A 9,514-nucleotide genomic window follows, 5' to 3' on the forward strand; every position below is an offset into this window, starting at 1 on the left:
AGGGTCTTCATTAAAACAGACGCTCCTCAAAAATCATAACACCATTTTGTGTTATTTTATCCACAGACAACAAATTTCTGCTGAGATCTGGAATGTACATCACATCTTTTAGTTGCCACTTGTCACTTTTTACATAACTAACTATTTTGGCTGTCATGGATGCACAGTTGTTAGCCTGATCTACTTCAGCATCAAAAGATTGTGCCAATACACTTATGTTGTTGGTCATATGACTTGTGGAACTTGAATCTAAGACCCATTCAGTTGATGATTCGCTGCAGCTTTTAGTAAGGAAAGAAGCTGCTGATTTTTTGTTTTTACGGAAGAAACAGTCCTCTCGATGGTTTGTTTTTTTACAAGCACCGCAGGTTTTTTTCTTTGTTGGCCAGTCTTTACTCAGATGTCCTTCTTGAGAGTAAGAAAAACATTTCCTCTTGTCTGAAGTAGTTCTCCAATTTCTTTTTACACATGTTCTAAACGCAACTGGAACGACTTTCCTCAGCCTTTAATCTTGTAGTTTAATTGGAAAGAATTAGTATAAAATATTATATACTGCTCTGGAAGTGTTGTTATTACTTTGGAAATGATCATATCATCTGGTATATCATTGCCCAATGATTTTAATTTAAATGCCAAATTTTTAATAGAGGTATGTGGCTTTCCATGTCTATCATCGTCTTAAATTTAAAATCAAAGAATTCTTGAAAAAGTTCAATCTTTTGCTGATAATTGCTCTCTCATATTTCAGAATACACTTGAGTTGCAGTAGTACTAGTCAATATATGAGTCAATGCTCTCTGATTTACTGTGGTTACAATTAACTTTTGGGCTTTAGCATAAGATTTTGCATATAGACATTATATTCTATATTTTGCTGGTTTCTGAGTGGTTCAAAATCTTTGGAAATAATCTCAAACAACCCGATGGCTTTTAAGAAGATGTTTACCTTGAATTTCCTCATTGGGAAGTTGTTGGCTGAGGCTTTAGGGCGTAAAACCCTGAGGTCATCACCGCACACACATTGGGAAGTTCTCAGGTCCTTTCAGTGGGTCAATTCGATTTATTTCACTAAAGCTGTTGAAATCCATTTTGTATTAGTGCTTGCGCTTAAATGTTTTTACTTTACGAAGTATTTGAACACAAACAAACTGTTTTTACTGTCTCACTACAAATTTTAATTTCGCAAACTACCTGGACCCATACCCTGTTGAACGCGACGGGTGGTGGACACAAAGAAAATGTTTTTACTGTTCTTACAATTTTCTTTGTTACGGTTAAATAACATAAAAGGTTCTTTATGTAGTGAGAACAAACAACACAACACAAAGTTTGATGGCAACTTCCTGACTACTGTTATAAACGGTACAATATTCACAGTTTTCCATAGAGTAACACGTATACAATAAAAAATGAATTTTTACATCTCACTTTAACAGTCCCAGGCAATTAAAATAGTTCGTCCGCACGCTTGCGCATACGCAAATTTGCTGTAGTTAGGAAAACCTGTAGAGACCATTTTAAAGGCTAAAAGTGCCGTCATTATATAGATAAATGCTTGCAAAACATTAATGTAGGCTGATTTTTTTAATAATTCGTGTTTAAACTTTGTGTAACTAAGTTTTGCACTTTTTCCACTAGTTACTAAATGATCCTAAAACTTTTTAACTTACACCAAACCTTGTCGTATTAAAATTTGAGATCGAAATGTGCTCTTTCTAATCATTGCTTTATAAAAAATGGCACTTCACAAATTTACCATTGTTTTAAAAATTAAAAAAATCTTACTTTGTTAAATATATTCAAAACTATTCGTTTTAAGGATAACAGAAATACAGAGTGAGTTTGAAGCAAATTGAATCATATTTCTTTTCAATCTATGAAGTATGGCACCCACTGGGACCGTACTACACCCTGCTTAAGAGAACTGGATCTTCTCAATGGTCCCTAATGCACCCTTCTGGTAGAAGCAATGATTTGCTACTCCACCACCTCCAGTCCTTTCAATTATCAGTTTGAACCATAATGTTTCTTCATTTGTTTACCGGTTGGAGATATAACTTCGACAGTTTGGCTTGAGCAAAGCGACCCAAATGGTCAATTAGAGAAGAGTCTTAGAAAGTAATATTGTAAAGAGCTCATTTTGTTCTCAAATTTCAACTACTTTGAGATAGAATATGGAAATATTTTCTGTAAAGTGCATATTTTGGAAGTTATTCATTTACAACTGAAAACATTTGCAAAACCATTACATGAAAAGGTCCAAAGCTATACATTTTTTTTTTTTCAAATTCAGTACTTACAGCTAACTACCCATCTTCAAAATGTTAGGCCTGAGATTAGATTTCTTCCTGAAGTAACATATCTTCAAACATCAAATATTTCTAGATTTACACTTTATCACATTTTGAGGTAAACTATTTAGACGGCATAATGTTCATTTCCAAATAAAATTGTTTTAGTTTTATCGACCCAGGTTAATATATTTCTGAGCTATTTAAGTAAATGTTAATGGTAAGGTAAATTTCATATTTTGAAAAAAAAAAGTGGCAACCATAGGAGTTAGGAAAAATGATAAACAATTAAAATTATTATATTTGGACACTGAAAAAATTGTCAAGATTAAATTTCTTCTAAGCCACTTCAAAAGCAACCGGAGCCATTGCATACATAAGGCTGCTAAGGTGATACCTCGCAACACTTGTGAAGATATCAGATCGATTTTTGAATTTAAGAAAGGAGAAGTAGCAGTCGGCGCGTTAACAAAATTTTTGTGAGAGGTAAGTTGTACTTGTAGCAATACATCTCTTACGCACGCTAAAGTTGTATGATTTTAATTCTTGGACATTTTTCCTGTTACGAAAAAAGTGATTTTTTTTCCCCTTAGATATTGATCTTAAAAGCGGAGGCGTACAAAATCATTTGGACCCGCGTGGGCATTATTTTTGAGGTCCTGGATGGATTTATTTTTGAGGCTCGAGACGGAATTATTATCGGAGCAGATTTATTTCGGGTACCCAAGGAGAAATTATTTTCGTACCCAAAAATAAAAAAATACTTAAATAAAATATGAGAACTTTTTTAATTTTTTATACAAATACATTAACGCTTTCGTCTGAATAAACAGATCTACGTGTTAATAGTCGTATTACCTATTACCAATTAAGATAGGTAGTTAATAGTCGTATGTACTGTGTATATCATATATGTATATGTTTGATAGGTATGTACGTTTATTCATATTTTGTTTTGCTATAGTTGACCAATATCTTAAATAAAGCTTCTTTCTTCTTTTTGATCCACTAACCTTGAAAAGAAGAAAATATTGTTAAATAATTTTTTTTTTTATGTTAAATTTACTTTCGTGCTTTGGGAGTATTAGCATCGCTGGAATTCGATATGATATCAATGGTTCCATTACTTTGAACTAGTAAACAAAGATCTCATCTCATTTATTTATTTTTTAAATTATTGAGCTCACAATAGCTTTTACATTTTTTAAGGATCGTGTGTTGGAGACTGTAAGAGAATTTTAGACTTTATTAAGATGCGAGGATTTGATATTGGCCAGCGGCCGCACTGCCAGTCTATAACAGTGCGTTAGGTTATATCGTTGTTGGTTAGACATGGATGGAACTGGTAAGTGATTATTAGTTGTTTTCATTGGCTTGAATAATATTTGTTAATAACTGTCCTCACTATATAATGAGGCACACAAATTGTGGACCGATTTTAAAAGGTTCATTTCCTTTAATTTATAATATTAATCTGTTATTGAATAGTATAATGATATCTAACTGTGCAAGAACTAACCCTCTATTTTAATGTCCCTGAATGGTAACTACCATATATTGTTATTAACAAGAATAATTGAAACAACTATGACTTCTATTCTATTTGAGTACAAATTAGCTCCATCAACCAATATTCTGTAAGTCTTTTTACTCTAATATTGCATTTAGACTTAAAGATGAAACTGTCACCTTTTAGAGTAAAATATCTGTTATTTGATAAAGAACAGTTTTTTTATATTGATATCTTATAAGGGTTCTACTAAAGGCTTTTAGCAGTATGTTTTTGTGTTTAACATTTCAATTTAGTTTTCTCTTACATTTGTTTTCAGAAATGTCTTGTAATCCCTTTGATGATGAAATGAAGTGTTTTGATCATTTTTAACTATGTATAGTTGTGTATACCCTGTGTATTACTTATGTTTTTAAATATAACCAAAATTAAAATGATAATGAATTTAAACTCTTCACTTTTTCATTATTTTTTTTTTTTTGTATTTTCAATATCAATTTTATTATAAATATTTATACAGTATTCTGCAATTTTCTCTCCTTACTTTATAAAAATAAAGAAACAAACATTTATAATTGTGGAATAGGAGAGCATTCAGTTTCAACTTATGTTCTTTAACCATTGAAAAATTTGGTCATTCAATTAATAAATCTCCTATCATACAAATTGTTTACGTATTCTTTCTTTTCCAGATGCGATTAGCTTGGGAATTTCTATAAAAGAAGAAGTAACTTTTATTAGTGAAAAAACTGAAAACAAAAATTGAAATATATTTTAACAAGTACTATTTAACCATTGGAAAATTGGTCTATTTAATTAAATATCTAATCGTAAGCAATTTTTATACGAACTTACTCTTTCAGGTAAAAGTAACTTAGACATATGTATTAAAGAAAAAAATGAATAATGACACTTTCCAATCAGGTCCTTCTACTAGTAAGTTTTTCTTCCTATTTTAAATGTTATGTATTATCAACTAATCCTTAAAATTTTATGTTATTGATTTATTTTATCTTCTTTTGATGATAGTTGATGAATTGTATGTAGTATGAGAAATATTGTTTTGTTTTTTTAACTATTCTAATTAGTTATATTATATAGCTCTGGTCTTGGACCTGACTGAGATATGAGAACAAACCTCATCAGGTCGGTGAAGTGGAAAGGGAAAAGAAGGAAATTTATGAAAAATGCATCCCTTAAAGAAAAATTCTGCGAGATCTTCAGGGAGGGAGAAAGTTGACCGTTAGAAGCCTCTGGTTTGGATCTCTGGATATTGCAACAATATCAAATAGAACCAGGAGCTTCTTGGAAGACCTAGATTGGGGATATAGCGATCTTGGGGGAAAATATTATTTTGGACTCCCTGGGTATCATACAGCATCTCCTGCATGGGAATCAACTCATATAATATTCATTTGTACTTTTCTAAAACCTATTTATTTGTGTGTTCTAACTTAGTTATTCATTTATATGTTTTTTCTAGTAAACTGTTCTGCTGCTGTGATTATTTATATATTGTTATCTATTGATGATTTCTGTTAATTTGCTTAAATGATCCAACAGTTGTTGCGGATCACTGGAGAGGAGAGGTATGGAAGAGTGAAACAAAGGGAATAATGTATTGGACGAATTGGCAAATTGTTTTATGGCTTTGTGTGAGCAGAAAACAAATATCTGTATACAGAGCAACATTTTTTTTTTTTTTGTGAAGTTTATTGTATTTAGTTTATTGATGATTATTGTTTGAAAAATGAAAAATGTTGGTGTATTGTAGTGTATATGTGTCCAATATTGGATTGATGTGTATGGTGTGTTATAGCAACCCAATGTATTTGGGCAGCATGGTCAAATAAATTATTTCTCTCTCTACCAAAACCTAATTTATTAGTATGGTAAGTATTTATTCATAATCAAATGTATGTTAGTTTTCATATCATGAATTTGTGTTTATGTATTTGTTACTCTAGAAAAAACATTATTACTTTTATTTTTTGTAGAAAAATTCATTTTTAAGATTAATACCATTTTATATTTTAATGCTTATTAGTGGTATAAGAAATGAAATTATAGAATAAAGGTAACTCCATATATTATTGAAACTCATTTAATTGTTAATGTAATATATTGTGCACGAAGTGCGCCTTCCTCTTAAGGCTAGACGTAACTGCACTTTTGACTGGCTTATTGTTAGTGAACTGTATGTATAAATTAATTGTAATAAGAAAAAAGTATTGGCAGAAAAAATCTATTGGGTAATTTACAGATAGTTGTAGGGGTGGCCGAAAGAAAACATCTATGGTTATTGTGTCTTAATGAATTTTTGTTAGGAGGATGTGAATCATATAGAAGGAAGTTGACTTGCTCTATGCTTAACTATTCTGTTTCGCATCCTTCTTTTATTCTTTATTGCTTAGATTACGGTGGGGCCCTACAAACTGCCTATCTAAATTCCTCTTGGTGATTTATTTTAAGGTGTGATGGACAGGCTTTCCCAGGCAGGTTGAAATTGACTGAAAATGTACAATTTAAAGTTATACCTAAGTAAGAGGTTTGAATATAAAAGAAAAGGTAACCTTGCATCATGAACCATATCATTGATAATTACTTAAACTAGTATAGATTAATTCAATGATAAGAAAGGAATATAAATCAATAAACAAAGTGTGTGCAACTGCCAGAGATTATGTTGAGCCATCTGCCCACCCTAAGAATTCCCAATCTCAAGAGGGGATGAAAACTAAGTAACACCTTACTTAGGGAAACTCTTCCACTCCTTGCTTGTGAAATTCATAAAATAACGACTTATAAAGAACCTTCCTGTGAAATCAACTTATAAACATACAGTTAAATTACATTAAGGAAGTGTTTTCCTTTTCTACTCCAAGAGGATAAAAAAGGGGATTACTGATCTAACTGTTCAAGTAAGGTAACTAGTGAAGGGGCATGCACCATCAAAGTTGGTGTCACCATCTCTACCAAGAAAGGCGGTCGACAGTCAAGCTACGGGTCATTGTGTTAAAAGTCGCCGCTTCTCCCGTAAGATGACGAGGTTCCCAGCGTAGGGCTTTTGTTGGTCCACATCTGCTGCAGAGTATGAAGGTTTAACCATCGACTTCATAATTTTGGACCCTCCAACGAGGGTATCAAAAAGTTGAAGCTGCAAGCATCCTCGGTGTAGCGTTAGAGAGGACTGGAGTTTAACAACACCTCTATCGTTACCGGAACGGTGGATAATTCCTTAAACGTGAACGGTTGGCTCTCCACGGAGCTTGCCAATAATTGTTTCACTGATTTGATTCCTGCCTCCCTCAGGCCTCCGAAATATGAAGCTCGCCGGAGTATGAACTTCCATTCAACTGCCTTTAGAGTCACCAGTGTCTGATTCTTCATATGGAGTCTTTGCACATCCTTCAAAAACTTCGAAGAACCACGAAGTTAGTTCCGTGTCCGAACTATGTGGTGCTTGGTGTGCCATATCTTGAAATGAAGCGGTCTAGGTAAGGTAGAAAGGGTGTTGTGGTCAAGGTACTTACCAGATCTAGATCGAGGGCTTTGCTAGACATGCATATGAAGGGGCACAGAGCCTTCCCTAAAGAAGCGTCGCGTCTCTTGGATTCTTTTATCTAAAAGAGACCGGCGTAGTCAACATAGGTTTGTGTGAAAGGTCTTATTTCTTCGAATCTCGCTCTGGGTAGTAGCATCATTGTAGGAGCAATTGGTTCGGCTCACTGACTCCGACAGTGACCTCAACGCTGAATTCTTCCTCTTATTAATATGGCGGTTGTTGGTATCTAGTATTTCCCTCTTAGAAATGCCAAGTGCAGGGCCCGCATGGAAATGTTTGAAGTAAATGAAGTCAATAATCAGGCATGAGAATGTGTTGCTCTCCCTAGAAGGAGAATAGCTTGAATTCACAGAATCGGTCAATCATTGTGGGTTCCTCAAGCTCGCAGAATGCTTTTAGAAGGTCTTCAATAGTACTTTTGGAAGCCAGCCAGGAGCGTGCTGTGTGGTTCAGTTTTTATTGCCGGTTTTTAATCATCCGACCCGGTATGGACCATAATGTATGAATTACCCCTTTAACTTACGGCCTGGCATTACTTCACTTTCGAATATATATGCTGCACTATATGGTTGGTAACCTGTATCTATTTGGCATATATATGCTATATACTGCACCTATGTTGGCCTCTAAGCACATAGAGGAATTGGAAAATATACAAGAGAGGTACTAAAAACGATTACTGTATTTGCAACGTAACTCCCCACACTTTATGGGAAGACTAGAAGTGGCACCCATTCCTGTGTGAGATCAAGGTTTTAAAACAAACTTTGCCCTGGTTAGTGAAAATTCTTAACACGAGTTGTACTCGCTTCTTAAAACAATGCTATTTAAAGCTTATACAGCTACAATCATTTGAGTTTGCAATATAATTGGGTAACGCAGATAAGAAAACTATTGGAGAGCTCTGGAATGTATAACCTGATATTATTCAATGATCCGGTAAGTACCGAAATTAGAATGTTGTAAGAACACATTGTCATTTTAGTATATTAATAATTCCTGTACATATTACTTACCAATACCTGTACAATGAAAAATAAATTATAACTATCCCATGCACGAACCTATCTCAAGCAGATATGTACCGACCGCTTCTCGGTCACAGCCGCATGGACTAGGCCTATAAATAAGGGACTCTAAATCCCCAAATTCGATCTTAGATCCACATCCTTTCCTGGGTCTAGTCATGGCACAGGTGGCGTATACACTGCTTGAGGTAGAGAAGTTCATTGCCAATCTATGCTCGCAAAAGTTGTTTTTCTGTACGCACACCTAAGACTACGGCCTATCTCCTCTCCCTTACTCCAGCGATCTTAGTCCGTCCGCTTCATCTCGGCAACTAAGATTGTAACCTAATCCTTAACGGTTACACTGGTCCGTCAGCTTCATCTCGGCAACCAGTGTAATTTCCCGTCTCTCCCCGGCTCTAGTCCGTCCGCTTCATCTCGGCAACTAGTGAGCTGACTCCTATCTTGACAGTTCTAGTCCGTCCGCTTCATCTCGGCAACTAGAACTATTGCTCTGCCTCAGACTCTCTCATCTAAATCTCCTCTACCTAAGTCAGTGTCCGGGGCTCATCCCCTGGCACGGCCTTCCTTTCAAACTATAATTGAATACGCCTTGTCGTGGGCCTTCTGTAAAGAAATATCAGGCTGGAGAAATCGCCCAAGACCAGACAACCCCGACAGACCTCTTCTTATAACGAGAATGGAACTATAACCCGTGGTACAGTAGGGTCTACATTAAAACGGACGCTCCTCAAAGCTACCTAAAGATCAGCAGCCACACAGCTCACTTGACAATAATTGCCCAACTACGACTCTCCGGTAAATATGCAATTAAAGTTTCGGTCCGCAAAAATATATTTTGGACCCACAGGAAATATGTCCAGCTTGTGATGGAACGACATTGGAGAAGTGTTTCCATTTTTTAACATACTGCCCCGTGTATCATGAGAACCGGTTATTTATATTTTTAAAAAATAGTTCCATAACTAAGGGGAAATAAGGAAGTTTGCTCTGGTCCGTGTATAGTATAAATACACCGGCACGTAAACAACACTACGAGCTGCTGTGGTCCGTGTATAGTATAAATACAACGGCACGTATAACAACACTACGAGCTGCTGTGGTCCGTGTATAGTATAAA

General features: G+C 34.8%; 1 protein-coding gene across 2 annotated transcripts in view; it reads left to right on the top strand.

The window, feature by feature from the left end:
* Positions 1 to 3,480: 3,480 nt before the first annotated feature.
* LOC106678784 (zinc finger Y-chromosomal protein) overlaps positions 3,481 to 9,514 on the top strand; it is a 22,231-nt gene continuing 16,197 nt past the window's right edge. For both annotated transcript variants that reach the window (XM_014417533.3, XM_067047386.1), the window contains exons 1-3: positions 3,481 to 3,636; positions 4,494 to 4,582; positions 4,665 to 4,737. In XM_014417533.3, the coding sequence (XP_014273019.1) occupies positions 4,701 to 4,737 (37 nt within the window). In that variant the 5' untranslated portion in view covers positions 3,481 to 3,636; positions 4,494 to 4,582; positions 4,665 to 4,700. The remainder of the gene's footprint in view (positions 3,637 to 4,493; positions 4,583 to 4,664; positions 4,738 to 9,514) is intronic.

This window comes from Halyomorpha halys, unplaced genomic scaffold (genome assembly GCF_000696795.3).
Source record: "Halyomorpha halys isolate HHAL.00 unplaced genomic scaffold, Hhal_1.1 Scaffold159.1, whole genome shotgun sequence".
NCBI lineage: Eukaryota > Metazoa > Arthropoda > Insecta > Hemiptera > Pentatomidae > Halyomorpha > Halyomorpha halys.